This window comes from Vicia villosa, linkage group LG4, assembly GCF_029867415.1.
Source record: "Vicia villosa cultivar HV-30 ecotype Madison, WI linkage group LG4, Vvil1.0, whole genome shotgun sequence".
Taxonomy (NCBI): domain Eukaryota; kingdom Viridiplantae; phylum Streptophyta; class Magnoliopsida; order Fabales; family Fabaceae; genus Vicia; species Vicia villosa.
In genome coordinates, this window is record NC_081183.1 from 140,083,918 (window position 1) to 140,106,450 (window position 22,533).

Below are 22,533 nucleotides of genomic sequence, written 5' to 3' on the forward strand. Positions count from 1 at the left end.
CTAGATGACGTATACCTTTTCCCTCAGTGGAATCCTTTCTTATCTCCCCAGTGGTGTTATACTCCTCTCTATTCCATAATCATACTTGATGCATCCATTAGCATCGCATTATAACTTAGGTTCAAAAATTGTGTGTTTTATATTTAAGTCTCTTCAATTACGTCGAGCTGAGGATTTTAACCCTCACATCTCCGGAAAGAAGAAACTTAAATAGGGGCATCTGTCATACCCCAATTTTTGACCCTAAGATCACACATCATTTTCATTCAATCGTCAATCAAGAGCACCATTGTGAAGCTTTATCTTTGATACTGTGATTATCTCTGAGGGGAATTATCGAGCATTTATAGCCTTTTATTTGTTTATACTAACCAAAAATCAAAAAAATATATGTTTTGTCTCTTTTGTTTATATTTTACAGGTGAAAGATCGGGCAAAAATCAAAACAGTGCAAGAAAACAGATTTTGAAAATTTGAAGGTGGAAATCGATTTACCCCTGTGGGAAATCGATTTCCTGTGCGCAAAATTCAAAAAAATATAAGGAGGGAAGCTTGACATCATTTTGGCACCTTTTTATTTGATCATTTTATCAATTTTCCACCTCATCAAAATTAACTCATTCATTAAACCCACTTTAACCTCATTTTACCATTTTTACCATTTAATTGCCACTTTAATCACCAATTAAACACAAGTTAATCACCAAACACAAAAAGACCAATTTGCCACTACTCTTGCTCCAATTCTATAAATAGAGCCCTCTACTCTCTCATTTCTCAAGCTTTTGATAGCCAAAAAAGTTCTTGCAAATTCACTTCTCAAGCTTTGAGAGCCAAAAAACCCCTTGCAATTTCTCTCCTCATCCCTACCAAATTCACCAAAGCTCTTTGTTCTTTCATAAAGTTTGTGAGTCACACCTTGAACCTCACAAACTATGAGCTAAACCACCATCCATTTCACTCTTTTTTCTTCAATTGTTGAGAGATCAAGATTTGTGTTGGTGATTCTTGAAGTAGATCTAAGTTTTGTTCAAGATTTGGTAATTTTCTTCATCTTTATTCATCCATCATAATGTGATTCTTTGTTGCTTGTGTTCAATGCATCTTTGATGCTATATTGGTGCTATTTGATGGTGATTTGATGGAAAATTCGTGCTCCAATTGATATGTGATCATAAGGTGTTTGTATGTTTGCTTAAGTCAAGTTTTATGCCTTTAAATGTTGTTTTTGCTGAAATTTGCACTGGTCAAATCGATTTCCTTAAGGCTCAAATCGATTTCATGCTGTACGTAACTTGTTTTTTTTTGAAAACTGCCTTATGGAAATCGATTTCCCTCTGCATGAAATCGATTTCCTGCTGGCAGAATGTGTTTTTTTGCCTTTTTTATGCTTGTTTTGGCTTCCTACTTCCTCCACTTCATTAATATCATTGGATCTAGGATGTTGATAGGTTTGAAATGACCTAATCTATAATATTAGATGAATGATATTAATGATAGTGTGAGTTGATTACCTTTTGTGAATTTTATCCTACTTCCTCCACTTCATTAATATCATTGGATCTAGGATGTTGATAGGTTTGAAAGAACCAAATCCATAATATTAGATGAATGATATTAATGATAGTGTGAGTTGATTATCTTTATGCATTTTATCTTCTCCTTCTCCTTTTTTTCTTTTGATCGATGAAAGTCTTAATACTTTGAGAATTCTTATGGATTCTTAGTAAAGACTAGATCGTTACCTATTTTCTTTTCGTGCGGTATTGCTTTCGGAAGGCGATCTACATATCGTTCTTCTCGCATGCATTAGCACATAAAGTTTTGACCGGCCTCGTTGTAGGGTGATTTCTACATAAATCACTTGGCGATCTGCTTAACATAGCGCAATATTTCGTGTCCCGAATAAAAAAAGATTAAACATGGAAGAGAATTGTATGCGATTGATTTAAGACTTGTGGAGGTTTTTATCGTGTAGTCGCTATGATTCTATCAAGCTTCTGATAAACCCCATTGAATTTAAATCCGAGTACATCATTCACTCACCATAGATCTTCCTACTAACTTTGATAACATACTTGACAAGTTTCAAGATGGTTATCTTTAACCTTTAACAACTAACTTTAATTTCCGCACCTTTACTATACCGCTCTTTATATTTCTCGCTTTATCGCTTTATTTTATCATTTCATCATATTTACTTTCCGCCATTTTTTCTTTGTCCACTTGGACATATGTTTATGTTTCCGTTATTTTTTCTTTTGTCCACTTGGACCATACTCTACTTTTTCGCTAAAACACTAATAAATAATCAAAAATCTAAAAAATACATAAGGTTCTCTTTGGACTATCGGTTACTATCCCTAGCACTTTGGAGATTCGGACTTATGGACCTAGTACCTTTGGACTCATTCTATTACTATCCTGTGATTGTTCTGTCTGTCTGGCATTGTTCTGTTGTATGTTTATGTGTGCAGGTATTTCCTTGAAAGCCCTTGATGGTTAATTCCAAGGCATTGATATAAGGATTTTACCCGAAAACAGCCGTTACTCTGCCCGATTTTCGTCGGAATCTTAATGTGCTTAATGAAAAATGGTGCTAAGACAATAAGTTCATCTGGATCCCCAAGTGTTAATGTGTTGGTATTGATAAATCCAAAGGATGGGAAAACTACCTTGGCTCTTAATGTCAAGTGTTGGCTTCTTATTTGGTTAGACCGTTTCTTTCCTTAGCTTTTATTTTATGTACTAGGTTAGCCTCTTCATCTCCTCCCATTCTTAAATTTTCAAAATCTTCTCCCTTTTTCCAAAATATTCTTATGTTTGCAAACCTTTTCAAAACCTTTTTTCTTAAAAATATCTTTCGCCCTTAGTGGCTTTTCTTCAAAAGTTTAGACACCGTTAATTGTCGAAACGAGTGGTTATACCCCACGATTTTGAAATTGATTGATAATAACGAGATCTTTTCCGCGTGAGAGAGCTAGTGGCATACTCGTTGATTTTATCCGAGTTGGAGCCCTTCTTTCATTTGCGATGCAAAGAACTTGTTTGTTCTCATGCTCAAGATCAATGGCTGAGTATTTCTCTCTAACGACAACAAAGTGTTTATTCGTTTTTAAAACGTTTTTCCTTTAAAGCGGAACTACATTAGCTCTGACTTCTCCATTGCACCGAGGAGGTATGTAGGCCCAAGGCTTAACGTCTTGCCGAGCTTATTTTAAAAATAAAACAAACTCTTTTTTTAGCACACACACACAGATTTTCAAAAAGGTTCCCGTGGAGTACCACGGATATGAGGGGTGCTTTAAACCTTCCCCTCATATAATCAACACCCGTACCTGAGATCTCTTTCTTGTTTTAAAAACAAAACTTTGGGTTTTACGTTCTTTTCCCTTTTCCTTTGAAAAAATAAAGCGCGGTGGCAATTTCAAACGAAATATTGATTCGAGTCAATCCCATGGCTTCGATATCAGATTTTCCCCGCTACAAAAAGGAACGTTGGAAGCTATTAAAGGCAACGTCAGTAGACACAGCGTGAACAAGGCTCGAGGTAGTTGACAAAAGCATGAAACATTAAATGCAATGCTGTACGGAATACGCAAAGCATTAAATGCTCCCAACGGTCATCTTCTCAAGTGCCTATAAATATGAAGTTCTGATGAGAAGCAAGGTTACCAATTCTTAACGAACTTATTCTGAAAAACTTGCTAAAACGCTGTTCAACTCAAAGCTCAGAAACTTCATCTTCATTAAAGCTCACTACATTGCTATTGTAATATATTAGTGAGATTAAGCTTAAACGTTAAGAGAAATATCACTGTTGTGATTATAGCTTTTCAGAAGCAATTGTAATACTCTTAGAATTGATTACATTAATTTGTAAGTAACTAGAGTGATCAAGTGTTGATCAGGATACTCTAGGAAGTCTTAGCTTGTGTCTAAGCAGTTGTAATTAGAGTGATCACGTGGTGGTCAGGATACTCTAAGAAAGTCTTATCTTGTGTCTAAGCATTTGTTCCTAGAGTGATCAGGTTGTGATCAGGATACTCTAGAAGACTTAGTCGTGGGCTAAGTGGAAAACCATTGTAATCTGTTGCGATTAGTGGATTAAATCCTCAGGTGAGGTAAATCACTCCGTGGGGGTGGACTGGAGTAGTTTAGTTAACAACGAACCAGGATAAAAATAACTGTGCAAATTGTTTTTATCGTTCAAGTTTTTAGACTACACTTATTCAAACCCCCCCTTTCTAAGTGTTTTTCTATCCTTCAATTGGCATCAGAGCGCCGGTTCTAAGGTGCAAGCACTTAACCGTGTTTAGAAAAGATTCAGGAAGAGAAAAACGCTTCAGTAAAAGATGGCTGGTGAAATTCCAACAGATCCACCTGCATCTACATCTGGCTCTGCTGAGCAATACAATGGTAACAATGGTTATACTAGACCACTAGTATTTGATGGTGAAAACTTTGAATAATGGAAAGATAAACTGGAAAGTTACTTTCTTGGTCTAGATGGTGAACTATGGGATCTTCTCATGGATGGTTATAAACATCCAGTGAAAGCTAGTGGCTTAAGGCTTACAATGGGCAATAAACATAGGTGGATACCATCGAGTACGATGGGCGTGAGGGGTGCTAGTACCTTCCCCTTGCGTAATCGACTCCCGTACCCTATCTCTGGTTGAAAGACCTCGTTTTTATTCACCTTAGGTTTTCTGATATTCCTTTCCCTCTTTGGGATAAATATATTGGTGGCGACTCTGCTCATTTTCGCGAGCGTGCGATAACCCCCCGAGCCCGTTTCTTCTAAAAAAGGTCTTTTTCTGTTCTTTTTACCTTTCCTGAAATTGGACAAAATAAAAGTCGGTGGCAACTCATGCTTACCGCAACATTTTGCTTGCGAAAAATAAAAGTCAGTTCTCCCATCGTGTTACACTGTTACAATATCGCAGTAACTCCTGCTACAAACAAGGTCTTCAATATCCTAGTTTTCGAATAAATCTCCATATTTAGAAACTATATAATCTCCAAATATTCTAATTGATTCTTCAGACCTTTTAAACATATAACGCCTTATATGATTTGCATAATATTAAGTGAATATTCTGCATCTATTAAATTGAAACTGAATCTCATTAATCCAGCTCAGCATGCGTGATGTCTACAGCTATTCCATAGGACATGTTATTCCAGAACATGTTCCAACATCTCATAGGACATCTTCTTGTTGTACCTGTTGTGATTTGTACCTGTTTTTTATTAGCAAGTTTTACATCCTATGATACATGTTGTTGTTGTTGTTGTTATTTATTTTTACAAAAATTAAGCCAACCCTAGAAACAGAGAACTTACACAGTGGATTTCTGATCTAAACCATCGGAACTCTTACTACCCTTTTACCCAGGTTAACATCTACTTAAAAGTTTGTCAAGGTATCTCACATCTATTTCCCACGAACGAGTACCAACTAAATACCTTACGATCATTTCATTGAGGCCAAATATTTAGTATCACATGCTCATTCGCGTCGTAATTTAATATACCGATTCCATCATAATCCATTTATGGATAATGGGGTAGTCACATACCAAGCCGATAGAGATACAATGATTATACATAAACTCGACTCAGACATTTACGTATTGTGACTCACTCAGACTCTATCAGAATAAGAAAAGTATCCACAACCGTATAACTCATATATCACTCACATGGTATTGACCATCCAGGCCCCTCCCATAAACATATAATTGGGATCCAGTCTATCATACTATCAATCCATAATAGCTAAGTTATGCATAGTCCTCTACATCTGTAAATATGTTAGGAGTGTAACTATCCCATGTAGCTCGTAGGTCATGGGCGACACGGGTAACACTTGTTTGACAAGCATGACGTGAGGAACATCAACCATCATACTCTATCTCATGAGAACTGCAATTGGTGTTTCACGAGCATACAAGCAAAATTATATGTAGAGAATAGGATCATCATAAATCACACATCTGAGTGAAGGGATAACTCACATATGTTGTGCCCAATAGAGATACTATGGCGCTATATAAGTTTGTTAACACTCACATGGGGACCCAAATCTATCACATGAGTTCTCATGAATTTGCATACAAGTTTTCCATTAACTATAATTTTCTCCCATAAAGATTGTGGCTCTTTTATTATCCCCTTTAGGTTCGTACACCATTTTCTAATAAGAGTTTCGAAGCACGGAATGAATCGGGCTCTTGATGCCACTTTTTAGACGAAGACAACGTATCTAGAGGGTGTGAATAGATCACCAAGCCAAAAAATCCAAATAAAATTAGGTTTTGAAAGTTAATAGAAAATAGTGCTAGCAGAAGGTTTTTCTATAGATCGATTAAGTCGTCTATACGAACCAAGTTATTGGAACTCTGATATGCAAAATCTATATGGAATTAACAACACAATAAAATGAATTAATTGACTTGAATCAAGAAAAACAATATTATTCATTGATACCAAGTTATTTGCAAGGCTATTTCCAATGATAACAAGTGAAAATGTTGAGCTACGCAATTAATTAAACACTTGGTGTGCTAATGAATTTTTAGAATTTTTCCTTTGAGTTGTGTTGATATGAAAACCACTTATAATCAAAGTGATTATAAACTAATCAACACACCACTTTAAACAAAAACAATTGCAGAAAAATTCTTACGAGTCGATCGATCAAACAATGCTATTCGACTAATTACGTAATGAAAATAAAGCAATTAAAGCGATAAGTGAGAGATCGACACAAGGATTTGTTTAGATATTTCCCCACATAGTCCTTGCATGTGGGTACGTCCGCTCCTAATTCCAATTTTGGAATTATGAAATTTCTTAATATGCAAAAAGTTGATTACAAGAGAAGTGTTCAAGAGCAACCCTACAAACCCAATCGTGTGATATTGATTCAACCCCTTCTCTTCTTTTTATCTTGAGCAAGACCAAGACACAATAGCTACCAATTAATTATTCAACTATTGCTACTCATTTGCATTTTATATCTCCAAAGCTTTCGTGCACGATCTATTGCACCTATTGTAACACAAGTTTTCAATTTGATTATTCGTTCTCTCGCTACTTCCTTTGCATTCTTAATCTCCAAAGACTTTTCACTTGTCCGCAATCCTCTCTTGAAAGACTTGCACAAAAACCCCCAAATATACCAAAGATCTTAGAGGACAAACCCGCAGTTTTTCCGGATGAAACCCCCTGCAAATCTCAACCCAATATTCTCGGCTACATGAACCTAATTGGATGTTATCAAACCTCGTCTTGATAGCACCCCAACAAAAGATGATTATGTGAGATTTTTCAGCGTGTAGGCATATGTTGGAGGCTGAAGGTGAAGAGAAAATGCAGTATGTGTTTATAGTTTCATCAAGTTGGAATGATGCATGAATGAAGTATTTATAGTTGTGGAAGTTTGGTGGCAAAAGGAAAAAATTCGAAATTAAAAGAAATTTAAGAAAATGACACATGAAATAGTATGTGTTAGCGTATAGGTTGAATGTGCTGACACATAGTATTAAAAATAACACCATGTGCCGGCCTAAATATCGTATGTGTCGGAACATAAGAATAATTCTTTCAGTATGTGTTGGCATGTAATTGTATATGTGTCATAAAGCCTCTACTACTCTTGTAGAATTTTATGCCAAGGAAATATGAAATATCGCCTATAAAACATTTTGAATTCCTTTCTAAGATCACCTTTGAAGTCTTTGATCTCTTTCTTGCAGCTACCTGTTATCAACAAGTCATCGACATAGAGACATAGTATAATCAATTCACTTGTGCTTCTTCTTACATAAACTCCATGCTCAATTGTGGAGTTCACAATTTCTTTCTCCCTTAGGAAACCTTCGATCTTCTTATTCCAAGTTCTTGGAGCTTGCTTGAGTCCATAAAGAGCTTTATGCAGCCTGTATACCTTTCTCTCTTCGCCATGTTTCACAAACCCAACTGGTTGTGCAACATAGACTTCTTCGTCTAAGGGTCCATTGAGGAATGCACATTTAACAAAGGGATGTCAGTTTGGACATGTTATGTAAGTTTAAAAGTGCGCCTAAGAGGGGGGGTGAATTAGGTTTTCAAAGATTTATCCGGTTTTTAGGATACTTGTACTTATTTTTCTGGTTAAGTGTTTGAAGGTTTTTGAATGGTTCTTTTCTTTTCTTGATAATGGTGATAGAGCGGTAAATTGCGGAAAAGTAAAGAACACAACGATATATACTGGTTCCCCTCACAATCCGAGAGTACTCCAGTCCCCTTTCAAACACGAAAGAGATTTTACTATTGTTAGATCTTTGTACAAGCCTATACCAAGACTCCTCCTACAATCTTCTAACAAAACCACCAAGAACAACCCTCTTGGGTTTCAATAAGTCCTTAAGAGAACACCCTCCCTAAGGATACCTCTTGTTTCCAAAACTATGGACAACAAGGTTACACCTACCAAGAACAATCCTCTTGGATTTATAAACTTGATTATGAGAACAATCCTCTCACTAATCAACAACCCTTACTTCCAACAATCTTGGATAGCAAGTCAATAATAACAAAGAATATTTGAGTAATAAATTTGATGAACATATATCAATCTATAAGATTGATCTTCTCTTTCAAGCAAGACAATTTACAATGATCTAATAGTGCTCAAGTGTTTATATATGAATGAGAAACTTTTCTAACAATGTGTAGAAAAAGTTTCAATGAAAGTTTATGAATGATGAACACTTTGTTTGAAAATATTTGTGAGAATAAGGTTTGTAAATTGTAATGAAAGAGGTAAAAAGAAAATCTGAAATGTATAGTATTTATATGTGACTATATGCCTCTTAGAATGGTTGCATATTGATAGAACAATGCAATGGTTCAAGGTTTGAAAGATGAATTCGTTTGGGACAGATTTAACATGAAAAGTTGTGATCCTTCAGCAGTAATCGGTTACCAGAAGTAGGGTAATCGGTTACCCAAATGCAACGTTCATATTTTTCAAATTTTCAACACAGTAACCGGTTACTGAAACCTGGGTAACCGGTTACCCATACAAAAACCAGTGGGAATATTCTCAGTAACCGGTTACTGAAACCAGGGTAACCGGTTACCTCAGCATAAAATGAGAAAATGCATGTTTTTCAAGGTTGGAAACTTATGCCATGCATATATAAGATTGGGCATGCATATGTATGAAATTTTATATGATTTTTTGAGCACTAAGGAACATCAATGTAAAAGGAATTAGCTTGTACCATTATGATATGAAGATCAATCAAACAAAGCTAATCTCCATAAAAGTTGCAATCTTGATCCATTTGTAATTTGATCTTTTTGCTCATCCTTTATTGATGTATACTCATGATAGTTGTCTTCATCAAAACATAGTATTGTAGAAGCTTGCTTTCACATTCTCCCCCTTTTTGATGATGACAACCTTTGAAATATGAAGTGTAATGCTCTTATGTGAATGCTCCCCCTAAATTTGATAACTCCCCCTTGATCAAAGCTCTCCCTTGATTTAGAGTGAATTTTACTTCTTTGTGGCTGCAAATGTTAGAGACAAGCAATAATTTATCTTTTTCCCATCCTTTTTGATAATGACAAAGGGGGAGAAGATATTTGAAATATGAAGTGTAATGCTCTTATGTGAATGCTCCCCCTAAATTTGATAACTCCCCCTTGATCAAAGCTCTCCCTTGATTTAGAGTGAATTTTACTTCTTTGTGGCTGCAAATGTTAGAGACAAGCAAGCATACACATATACACAAATATCTTCTCCCCCTTTGTCATTATCAAAAAGGATGGGAAAAAGATAAATTATTGAAAATAAAATATGAAAAATATTACTTCTTTACCTATGAGTTTTACCTCATGAGTGGCTTCATCAAATATTCATCCTTAACGAACTTGAAGCAATTGTCACAAAGTTGGATTTTTCTAAGAAGATTTTGCTTTAGTCCTTCAACATAAAGTATATCTTCAATGGATGTGAAAGTTAGTACTTCAACTTTGTCTTTACCAAGAATTCTTCCTTTAAGGTATTCCCCATATTTGAAATAACTCTTGGATTTTAGAACTGGATTTGAAAGTTAGTATATGTCTCCCATCAAATGCTTAGAACCACCACTTGATAAAAACACCATAGATTTTAAGTGGTCCTCAAGCAAACCTACAAAACAAATTAAGTTTTATTTGGTACCCAAGTGGCTTTGGGTCCATCATAGTTAGTTCCTTTCTTAACCCATACATAATGTCCACTAGGAACACTAAAGTTCCTTACATAACAAGCATTGGGTGTGTGACCAATAATACCACAATAAAAACAAGTAGGTTCAAAGTTACTTCTATATCTAGGAACATATGGTTTCTTTTTAGGAAACCTTTTAGGATGATGATGAACCTTTTGTGCTTTATCCAATTTGTTGAATTGTTCACTTGCCTTCACAAAGATAGTTTTACTAGTACTTGGTTTAGACTTTGCATATCCAAGACCACTTTTATCATTAAGGAATCTTTGTTGCCTAAGGACACCTTCCAACCCAATTTGTCCTTTTTCATACCTTTCAAGGACTCTCTTTATTTGAACAATTTGAAAAGAAAGTGATTCACAATTCTTGCATGCAACACTATCTTCTTGAACACTAATCATTTTTTCTTTGTCATCTTTTTCTTCTATTATCTTAACCTTCTCTTCTAAAGATGATATTATTTTCTTTTGAGATGAGATAGTTTTATAGAGAATTTTGCACTCATTTAACAATTCATTTATAGCATCTTGAACATCATTATCAAAAAGAGAAAATTCATTACTAACCTCATTGTCTTCATCATCAGAATGGTGTGTTGCTACCAATGCAAGATTCACATGTTCTTCATCTGAAGATGAACTTATTTCATTGTCATCCCATGCTACATATGCTTTCTTTGATTTTTTATCTTTATTTTTCTTGAAGTATTTGTCCTTCTTTACAAGTTTAGGGCATTCACTTTTGACATGTCCTCTTTCTCCACATTCAAAGCATTTAATCTTCCTTGTTGGTGCTTCCTCTTTAATGATCTCCTTTTTCTTTTCTTTTCTTAGAAAATTTTCAAACTTTTTGATAAACTCATTATCTTCTTCACTAGTGGATTCATCCTCTTGATTGCTATCATGATGCTTAACTCTTGTCTTCAAGGCAATATCTTTTGAATCTTTCATTTGAATTTCATGCGTTTCAAGTCTTCCGAGTTCTGTTTCATATTCTTGAAGTTTACCGAACAAGGTTGCAGAAGTCATTTTTGATAGATTCTTTTTCTCGGATATCGCCGTTACTTTCGGTTGCCATTCTCTTGTTAAAGATCTAAGCACCTTTAGATTTAGTTCTTCGGTAGGGAGAGTCTTACCAAGTGCCTTCAAGTGATTTGTCAAATGAACGAATCGTTTTTGCAATTCGAGAATAGTTTCTCTGGGCTTCATTCTAAACAATTCGTATTCTTGACTTAAGGTATTCAATCTTGATCTTTTAACTTCAGCGGTACCTTCATGAGTTTCTACAAGAGTATCCCAAATTTCTTTTGATGTTTTACATGTTGATATTCGGAAGAATTCATCCATACTAAGAGCACCATGAAGAAGACTGATTGCCTTTTTGTCAGCAAGAACCCTTTTTCTATCATTATTATCCCATGACGCTTTAGGTTTCTCCGATCCAACACCATTAACGACCGTTGTAGGAACATGAGGACCTTGTAGGACAGCCTCCCAAACTTCTTCTCCTTGTGCTTCTAGATGAGCCTTCATTTGGATTTTCCAAAAGTCAAAATATTCACCACAAAACAATGGAGGCTTGTTGTTAGAACCACCATCTTTGAAAACCGGTCTTTGATTTGCGGAAGCCATTCTGGATCTTTAGGAACAAGTTACCTATAACTTGCTCTGATGCCAATTGTAAGTTTAAAAGTGCGCCTAAGAGGGGGGGTGAATTAGGTTTTCAAAGATTTATCCGGTTTTTAGGATACTTGTACTTATTTTTCTGGTTAAGTGTTTGAAGGTTTTTGAATGGTTCTTTTCTTTTCTTGATAATGGTGATAGAGCGGTAAATTGCGGAAAAGTAAAGAACACAACGATATATACTGGTTCCCCTCACAATCCGAGAGTACTCCAGTCCCCTTTCAAACACGAAAGAGATTTTACTATTGTTAGATCTTTGTACAAGCCTATACCAAGACTCCTCCTACAATCTTCTAACAAAACCACCAAGAACAACCCTCTTGGGTTTCAATAAGTCCTTAAGAGAACACCCTCCCTAAGGATACCTCTTGTTTCCAAAACTATGGACAACAAGGTTACACCTACCAAGAACAATCCTCTTGGATTTATAAACTTGATTATGAGAACAATCCTCTCACTAATCAACAACCCTTACTTCCAACAATCTTGGATAGCAAGTCAATAATAACAAAGAATATTTGAGTAATAAATTTGATGAACATATATCAATCTATAAGATTGATCTTCTCTTTCAAGCAAGACAATTTACAATGATCTAATAGTGCTCAAGTGTTTATATATGAATGAGAAACTTTTCTAACAATGTGTAGAAAAAGTTTCAATGAAAGTTTATGAATGATGAACACTTTGTTTGAAAATATTTGTGAGAATAAGGTTTGTAAATTGTAATGAAAGAGGTAAAAAGAAAATCTGAAATGTATAGTATTTATATGTGACTATATGCCTCTTAGAATGGTTGCATATTGATAGAACAATGCAATGGTTCAAGGTTTGAAAGATGAATTCGTTTGGGACAGATTTAACATGAAAAGTTGTGATCCTTCAGCAGTAATCGGTTACCAGAAGTAGGGTAATCGGTTACCCAAATGCAACGTTCATATTTTTCAAATTTTCAACACAGTAACCGGTTACTGAAACCTGGGTAACCGGTTACCCATACAAAAACCAGTGGGAATATTCTCAGTAACCGGTTACTGAAACCAGGGTAACCGGTTACCTCAGCATAAAATGAGAAAATGCATGTTTTTCAAGGTTGGAAACTTATGCCATGCATATATAAGATTGGGCATGCATATGTATGAAATTTTATATGATTTTTTGAGCACTAAGGAACATCAATGTAAAAGGAATTAGCTTGTACCATTATGATATGAAGATCAATCAAACAAAGCTAATCTCCATAAAAGTTGCAATCTTGATCCATTTGTAATTTGATCTTTTTGCTCATCCTTTATTGATGTATACTCATGATAGTTGTCTTCATCAAAACATAGTATTGTAGAAGCTTGCTTTCACATGTTAATGGGGATCCCCGCGGGGAATGCCTTGTTCGGGGCCCCAAAGATGGGGAATTTTCCCCCGCGGGGGCGGGGAGAAAAATTCCCACGAGAGCATTTCGGGGACGGTGAATACATCCCCCGCCCCGCCTATTATTTTAATATAGTTAATTTAATATATATTTTAGATTAGGTTTTTTAGTAATTTCCTTTATGTTTATTTTTTAAAATAAATAAATATTCATGTATTTATTAAGAGAGAGAGAAATGTAAATATTAGACCCTAACAAAAGTTGAAGCGTTTCATTTTCTTCTGCCAGACATTTAGAGTCTCAACGTTAGACTCATTTTTTTTCTTCTGCAGTCAAATCTCCATTCATCTTCCTCTTCCAATTCCATCTTCTCTGTCAGTGCGAGGGCTCACCACCGTCCATCATCTCTTTTGTTTGGTGTGCTTCCATTATTCACAAGTCTTAAAATTTCATCAATAAGGTTTGATTTTCATAAATTTATTCATGTAATTATTTATAGGAAAAATAGATTATTTCTCCTTGATTCTCATAAATCTGTTCATATTATTGTTTATAGAAAAAAGTAGATTGTTTCTCCTTAGTTCTCATAAAGCTGTTCATGTAATTGCTTATAGGAAAAGTAGATTATTTTGACTAACGTTAAATTAAATTGTTTAGAAATTTTAGAGTTATCAAATCATTTGCATATTAAAAAAAAATAAAAAATAATAAAAAATTACTCATTTTTATCTCCTTTTGAATATTTTTGTGTTCATTTTTTAACTATACTATGCATTTGTAATTAAAATAATGTCATCAGTTTTTTCTTAAAAAATATTAAAATATACTTTTCCTATTTTTTATTAATATATTACACTATAATTTAATTTTTTAAATTAAACAAAAAATATTACTTTTCTAATGAATAAATATATCATGCTATCACCCATAAAAAAAATCAAATATCTTATATTTCTAATTATAAGACCAAAGCCATTAAGTTTGTATATACGTAAATAATCATAAAGTGGATTGATAATCTTATGTATTACCAATGTATATAATTAATTACTATATGTTATTATTTCTAATTGAAAAGTTACAGTAAATAAGACATAATATATTTAGAAATATACTTCATACATTTAGAAATATGTGTAATGCATCATATATTTAGAAATATAAGATTTTTCTTATTAATTATTTTTTGTGTAAATTTTATGTATTTACTATTTCATTTATTTATTATTTTTTCATATATTTATTATTTTTGTTCTACTTCCATGTAGTCTTTTAAAATTTGTGTTTGTGTGTGCCAGGTTGTTGGTAAAAGAATGGTTGGTGAATTTCAATCATCTAATAGTCCCAATGTTGCTTTGGAAGGGAATGAAGTTCCTATAGAAAGTAATGGAGTTTCACTCACACAGGAAGTTCAATCTATTTTAAAAGGCAAGTCCTAACAAAAGGGGATTAAAATCAGATGCTTGGCCCTATTTTAAAAGGCAAAAAATAGGAGGCCTTTGGAAGGCTATATGCAAATCTTGTGATAAGAAAATTGGTGGTGATACAAAAAATGGTTCTAAACATTTATTTGATCATATTGGCATATGTCCAAAACGCACAGAGAGAGGTCCAAAACAAGCCATGCTTAAAGTGACAGAAAAAAAATCCGGAAATAGACATGAATCATTTGTGGTTGGAAATGATACATTTAATCAAGATGTTTCTAGGAATGAACTCGCGAAGATGATTATATTGCATGAATATCCCATCATAATGGTTAACCATATTGGTTTTAGAAATTATAGCCATTCTCTTCAACCTTTGTTCAAGATAGTTTCTCGCAACAGCATGAAGAATGATATAATGAAGTTGTATGAAAGTGAGAAGTCAAAGAAAATGAAAATACTTGCAAAGAATAAAAGCTGCATTGCAATAACTACTAATATGTGGATTGCTAGCAACCAGAACAAAGGATATATGTCTGTTACAGCTCATTACATTGATGAAAATTGGATTTTGCAGAATCGAATCATCAGGTAACTTCTCCCTTCCATTTACGTTATTATTATAGTATAGTTATTTTATGTGATATTTATTATAATTTATTTTTAGGTTCATTTATGTCCCTACGCCAGATACTGCTGAGGTCATTTGTGATTTTTTGGTAGATTGTTTGATGGATTGGAATATTTATAGAAAATTGTCAACATTAACCGTTAATAATTGTAGCACCAATGATGCTCTGATTGACCATTTGATTGATAAGATGTCACCTTCTTCTTTTGTTTTAAAAGGGAAATTGTTTCATATTCGTTATTGCGCCCACATATTAAACTTGATAGTGAAAGATGGCATGCAAACAATTTCTAGTTCAATTGAAAAGATTAGGGAAAGTGTCGGTTTTTGGGTAGCAACACCAAAGAGGGAGGAGAAATTTAAAGAAACTTGTAATCAATTGAACATGACTTATGAAAAGAAGCTTGCACAAGATTGCTGAACAAGATGGAACTCTACTTATTTAATGCTTGCTTCAGCATTGTCTTACGAACAAGTTTTTAAACGTTTAAAACAACGCCGTGATTCCCAATATAAGTGTGCACCAAGTGAAGAAGATTGGAAAATGGCAAGAGAAATTTGTGACAAGTTGAAATTGTTTTTTAGTGTCACTGAGTTGTTCTCGGGAACTAAGTATCCAACATCAAACATTTATTTTCTCAAAGTTTGTCAAATAAGATTAGCTTTAAGAGAGTAGGAAGATTCTTCTAGTGATACTATACAAAGTATGGCAAGAAATATGATAGTGAAGTTTGACAAATATTGGAGTTTGATTAATGGGGTGATGGCAATAAGGGCTGTTTTGGATCCTAGATATAAAATAACATTGTTGAATTACTTCTTTCCATTTATGTATGGGAATAATGCTTCCAAAGAATTGGAAAAGGTAATACAAATGTGTGAAGATTTAGTTGAAGAATATCAACCAAATGATGATATGGTTCCTACAAGTAGTGAAGTTGGTGCATCAACTTTGGTAGATGACATTGATGTCACAAGTCAAGATTGGGAGGAGGCTTATTCGGAATATGTGATGGAAAATACTTCAACTACAAATGTCAAGTCAGAATTTACTTCCTACTTGGAAGATGGTGTCTTGCTTGATAAACAAAAAAAAGAAAATTTTGACATCTTAGGATGTTGGAAACAAAATGGTTTGAAATTTCCAACTTTGCAAAAGATTGCAAGGGATTTTTTAGCAATTCCTATCTCTATTGTTGCTTCAGAGTCCGCCTTTAGTACTAGTGGTCGTGTTTTAAGTCAACATTGTAGTAGGTTGAAGGAAGACACTTTAGAGGCTTTGATGTGCACTCAAGATTGGATCCGAAAGGTAATATATTTTTATCTTTTACAAGATTAATTGAAATGCTTTTTTAAATTTTAATTTAGCTATTTGTTTCTTAGGTTACTCAAAAACGTTGACTCAATTTGAATGTGTGGATGAAGATATGGATGATGATGATAATAATAATAAGGTAATTTACATATTAGTGTTGATTATCTTTTAGTTCTTAAAGTATTTTTTAAATAGATATAATTATTGATTGTTTACTTTTCGTAGGAAAAAGAAAGCCATATCTAATTGTGGAATGAGGAAGAAGACCTTGCAAGGAGAAGTCGGAAAGAGAGACATGATTGATCATTAAGTATTTTGATATTTCTAATTTATGTGTGTTATCAATTGAGCAAATAGAGATATGCTGACTTTTGCTTTTAGTTGACTTATTATGAAGTATTTTTTAGTTTTTCAAGCATACTCATGATGCTAAATTTTACAATTATCCCTTATTAGTTTTGATGAAGTATAGTTTTTTAAGCATATTTATGTTGTTGGCATAATGTTACTTTAAACAGTATTATAATTCATGTTATTGAATTTTATAGCATTTTATAGAAATTTATAAAAAAATATTATTATTTTGTGTCCCATTAGTATTTTTAATAAAAAATAAATAAATATCAAATACTAGTATTTTTTAATAACAGAATAAATATGTGAATTGGTTGTGCTTTTTATTTTTATAGAAAATATAAACATTTTAAAAAATAAAATATTGATGAATAAATGAAGGATCTACGGGGATCCCCGCGGGGAACGGGGATGGGGATAGAAATTCCCCCGTAATGGGGATCGGGGAATGAATTTGATGGCGGGGAAAAAGATGGGGAAGTGTCCCCCGCCCCCGCCCCCGCCACACCCCATTGACATCCCAAATTTAACATCCATTTGACATATATGCCAATTATTCATGTTCGCCAGACCAACAACCAACCTGGTTGTTTTGATCCTAGCAACAGGTGCAAATACTTCATCAAAGTCGATTCCTTCCTTTTGAAGAAATCCTTTTGCCACAAGCCTTGCCTTGTGTCGAGTCACTTCCCCTTTGGAATTACACTTCATCTTGTATACCCACTTCACATCAATGGCCTTCTTTCCTTGAGGAAATTCAACAAGTGACCAAATGTTGTTGTCTTCGATGGACTTCAATTATTCATTCATGGTTTTCACCCACTTTGAATCCTTCATTGCCTCAGTTGCATTGACAAGTTCAACATATGCGTAGAAAGCGTAATGTACCAGCTCACCTTCATTATCTTGCAACCTTGCAGACACATGTCTTGTTTGCTGAGGTCTGCTTGTACTTGTTTGATCTCTAACCTCATCTTGTCGATCTTTCTTGACATTCTCAGTCCAATCCCATTCTTTAAGCTCATCTATGATTATGTCCCTGCTGATCACTACTTGCTTATTCACTGGGTTGAACAACTTGTAACATCCAGTCGAATGATATCCTATTAGGATCATCTGACTCAACTTGTCATCAAGTTTTCTTCTCAACTGATCTGGCACATGTCTATATACTATAAATCCAAATAATTTCAGATGACTCAAACTAGGCTTTACACCAGACTAATATTCTTCTGGAGTAATTCCTTCTAGCTTCTTCGTCAGACATCTTTTTAGAATATATGTTGCGGTCGACACGACTTCATCCCAAAACTCTTTAGGTAAATTCTTGTCATTCAATATACTTCTCACCATATTCATGATAGTTCGATTTTTCCTTTCTACTGTGGAGTGTAGGGTGAAACCACCTCATGCACAATCCCTTCTTTTTCACAATGTATCGAAGTCTTTCGACACATACTCTCTGCCACCATCAGCTCTCAAAACTTTGAGCTTTCGACCACTTTGTCTTTAGACCATAGATTTAAACTTGACAAATACCTCGATCACTTCATTTTTCTTCTCGATCAGATAAGTCCATAATTTTTGACTGAATTCATCTATGAATGTTACAAAGTATCTGTTACCTCTCATCAAATCCACATGGATAGGACCACATACATTAGAGTATATTTGCTGAAGCTATTCTTGTGGTGCTTCTCCTGCACACATTCCTCACATACTTCGTTTGGAATGTTGATTTCTGGCAGTCCTGAAACCATATTCTTTCATTTCAAGTCTCTGATGTCTTTAAAGTTTTGATGACCTAGTCGATAGTGCCACATCCATTCATCTTTGCTAGATGCAGTCGAAAGGCACTTGTGTTCCATCACATCGAGTTCGACCTTGAAGGTTCTATTTTGAGACATATGTGCCTTCAAGGTTAATCTTTAGCTTGCATCGACGACTCTCGTCATCTTGTCTTTGATCGACACTTTGTAGTTCTTTTTGACTAACTGCCCAATGCTGAGCAAATTGCTCTTCATGATTGGTATGTACAACACATTGGAGATCACTGACCTCTTGACATCATTCCTCAAAATCATAACGTCTCCAATACCTTCAGCTGCTAGAGTATTGTCATTTGCGAATTTCACCATGTTCTTCATTGAGGGCTTTATATTGACAAACCAATATTTCCTTCCAGACATGTGTGATGAACATCCTAAATCCAAGTACCGCTGGTCCTTGATTTTATCTTCATCTCTTGTTGTGACCATCATCAACATCTCTTTTTTTTTCATGTTTTGCAAACTTTGCATCACTTTCTTGATTCTCACGCTTCTCTAGACAATCACTCATATAGTGACCATACTTCATACAATCAAAACATTGTATGTGAATTTTGTCAGGCTTTCGACCACAACCTCTTCCTCTACCTACAGAACCACCTCTTTGGTTGCCTTGGTGTAAGGACTTTCTCTGATTCGACCAGCTTCCTTCCTGCTTATTTCGACTAGTCGAATTGTTGTTGCCACCTCTACCTTTATTTCAGTTCCAGCTTCCTTTACCTTTCTTTTCTTTTGCTGACTGAACCTGCAGAGCCACATCACTCTTCGACTTGCCTGCAGTTCTTTCAGCCATTTTTTGTTCATCAGATTCAAGTGTCCCTTGAAGCTCTTCCTTTTTCAATTTCGATAAATCTTTCAACTCTTCTATGGCTACCACCACATGGTCGAACATAGGGGCCAAAAACTTCAAGATCTTCGAAACAACAGCTCTTTTTGTTAACGCTTCTCCACATATCTTGATTTGATTCATTAGTTTTGTAACCCTAGTGAAGAAATCAGTTATGCTTTCGCTATCTTCCATTTGAAGCAATTCATACGTTCTTTTGTGAGTTTGTAACCTCACCTCTTTCACCTTCTCAGCGCCTCCAAAAGACTTTTCAAGAATCTCCCAAGCTTCTTTTGCAGATTCAGAATCATTAACCTTTTCAAAGTTGTCAGGACTCAAACATTGATGAATTATGAAGAGAGCTTTATAACTCTTCTTCTCCAATTCTTCGTGTTCTTCCTTTTCTTCTTCTGAAGCGTATTCTTCAAGCTCATTTACTTCATCATGTACAAGATCCCAAAGACCTTAACACCTTAATAGAACCTTCATCTGTTTGCACTAACTCTCATAGTTATCTACTTTCAGAATTAGTAGACTTGATGGATAATTTCCATTCCTATAATTCACCGCCATCATGATGTTCTTCTTCTTCCATTGAACCGATCAACCGGAGCTCTTGATACCAGATGTTGGAAATCCACCAATATCTGTGATGAATTTCTATTAATCTTGATGAACAAGATTGTTATCACTCACACAATAACGATGAAAATAAGAAAGGAAACTTAAAGAAAGAAAGAGTTAGGGTTTCTGGAGAGTTTCTCTCTGCCCACAAACTGTGGAAAACTTTATTATTCACTTGCAACTGCAAATTCTACGAATAAAACTCAATTGATTTGATTACAAAAATAGGGGTTACTACCTCTATTTTTAGATTTAGGTTAGATTGCTCTCTAAGCCAATACCAAAAGCTATAAAAGCCCAAAATACCTATTTTGGAACTAAATCAAATATAATCTATTTAAGACCTAAATCAAATGTGTGTAACAAACTGTTCCACACTTCTAAATCAAATCAAATCTTTTCGACACAAGAAATTACAATTTAACAGTGTAATCAGTTGGTTGAGTATTTTATAATGAGATTTTCTGCAGTTGGATAATGAGTTAATGGCACATATTTTATAGCTCTTAAGGATTAAAATCGGATGGTGCAGATTTAAAATCTAATAAAATAATGAAAACAACATTAAGAGAGATTTTTTATAAGGGCGAAAAAAATATTTATATATATATATATATATATATATATATATATATATATATATATATATATATATATATATATAAACAAAGAAAGTCTAAGATATGTATAACAATACAAACAAGGCACAAGAAGCGCAAAGAAGACATCAATAAAGACAAACAACAACCCAACAACAAAAAGGAAAAACTAGCCAAACGAACTAGAGAATAGGGCAGGCCCAAGGACCAAGCCACCAAGGCTAGGGTTTTAGGCCTCAAAAGTTTAGGTTTAAAAAAGGACTTAAATTTTATTTATTTAGTTATAAAATATATAATGACACATTAGTCACATATATAATTGTAGTTGAGTTGGTAAATTTAGACCTCTTTACCTTTTGGTATTGGGTTCAACTCTAAGCAACCACAAAATTATTATTCAAAAATACATTTTACAGGCCTAATTTTAAAATTTTCTTTAGGCCTCTAAACGGGTAGGGCCGGCTTTACCAGAGATGGATCAACCAAAATAGAGGAAGCCACCAAAACAGACCATTGCCAAGATAAATCCGAAATCATTGTTAAATTTCCGAATTTTTTAAAAAATTGGTAGTTCATATTCAAAAGTGTTTAGTTTATCAGATTTTTTGAAAAGTGTGGTAATTTATTGGATTTTTCAAAAAGTGTTGTAATTTATTGATTTTTTCGAAAAAAAAATCTCGAAAAGTGTTAAAAAAATCCGAACTGTCAAGATAAATCTCGATTCTTTGGTAAAGTTTTGGATTTTTAAAAAAATGGTAATTCATATTTAAAAATAAATAAATTAATACTATCAAATTTTTTGAACGTATTGTAATTTATCGGATTTTTTGAAAAGTGTGATAGATTACCGAATTTTTCAAAAATATTGTAATTTACTGATTTTTTCAAAAAATTCAATAATCTTTAAAAAATTTATGTCTCTCGATTATGAACAACTAACAATTTTAACAAATTTAAAATCCCACAAAACTTTTTTAAAAATCCAATATTAAATAAAATATAGACAAGGTCATCAAAGTCTAAGTCTAAGCATCATTAGATTTTTCAAAGAAAAAACAAACTACTCACTGCATTTTAAATTAAATATATGAAAATAATCACTACAACGCGGAAGGGCTTTAAAAGCGCTTTTTTAGGGCTTTAAGAGCGCTTAAAAGCGCTACCAAAGCCAGCGCTGCCGTAGGTAACGACAGCGCTTTTGAAACTCAAAAAGCGCTCTCGTCGCCCCCCTATAGCAGCGCTTTTTTCAGAAAAGCGCTTTCGTATCCCCCCTATAGCAGCGCTTTTTCCAGAAAATCGCTCTCGTAGCCCCCCTATAATAGTGCTTTTTCCAAAAAAGCGCTCTCGTAGCCCCCCCTATAGCAGCTCTTTTATCCAGAAAAGCGCTCTCGTAGCCCCCCTATAGCAGCGCTTTTTCCAGAAGCGCTTTCGTAGGTTGCGCTTTTTTTTTATCTTTTATGCTTTTCTTTTTATCTTAGGCAGCGCTTTTAGTTATAAAGCGCTTTATTAGGTAGCCCTTTAAGAGCCTTTTTTAAAGCGCTGTCGTTGCTAAACGCAGTATTTTAAAGTGCAACCTATAATTTAAGCCTCCCTTTTCGACCTG

General features: G+C 34.3%; 1 protein-coding gene across 1 annotated transcript; it reads left to right on the forward strand.

Moving 5' to 3' along the window:
• Window positions 1-5,282: 5,282 nt before the first annotated feature.
• LOC131597969 (zinc finger BED domain-containing protein RICESLEEPER 2-like) lies at window positions 5,283-15,804 on the forward strand. Its single transcript, XM_058870626.1, has 5 exons — window positions 5,283-5,293; window positions 8,114-8,169; window positions 8,576-8,599; window positions 14,935-15,325; window positions 15,420-15,804. The coding sequence occupies exons 1-5, from the start codon at window positions 5,283-5,285 to the stop codon at window positions 15,802-15,804; spliced, it is 867 nt and encodes a 288-aa protein (XP_058726609.1).
• Window positions 15,805-22,533: the final 6,729 nt, after the last annotated feature.

Coding starts and splice junctions, on each gene's coding strand:
- LOC131597969 (XM_058870626.1), top strand. Junction 8,170..8,575: donor ACTTATTTTTCTGGTTAAGT/GTTTGAAGGTTT, acceptor TTGGATAGCAAG/TCAATAATAACAAAGAATAT. Junction 8,600..14,934: donor TAATAACAAAGAATATTTGA/GTAATAAATTTG, acceptor GCACAGAGAGAG/GTCCAAAACAAGCCATGCTT.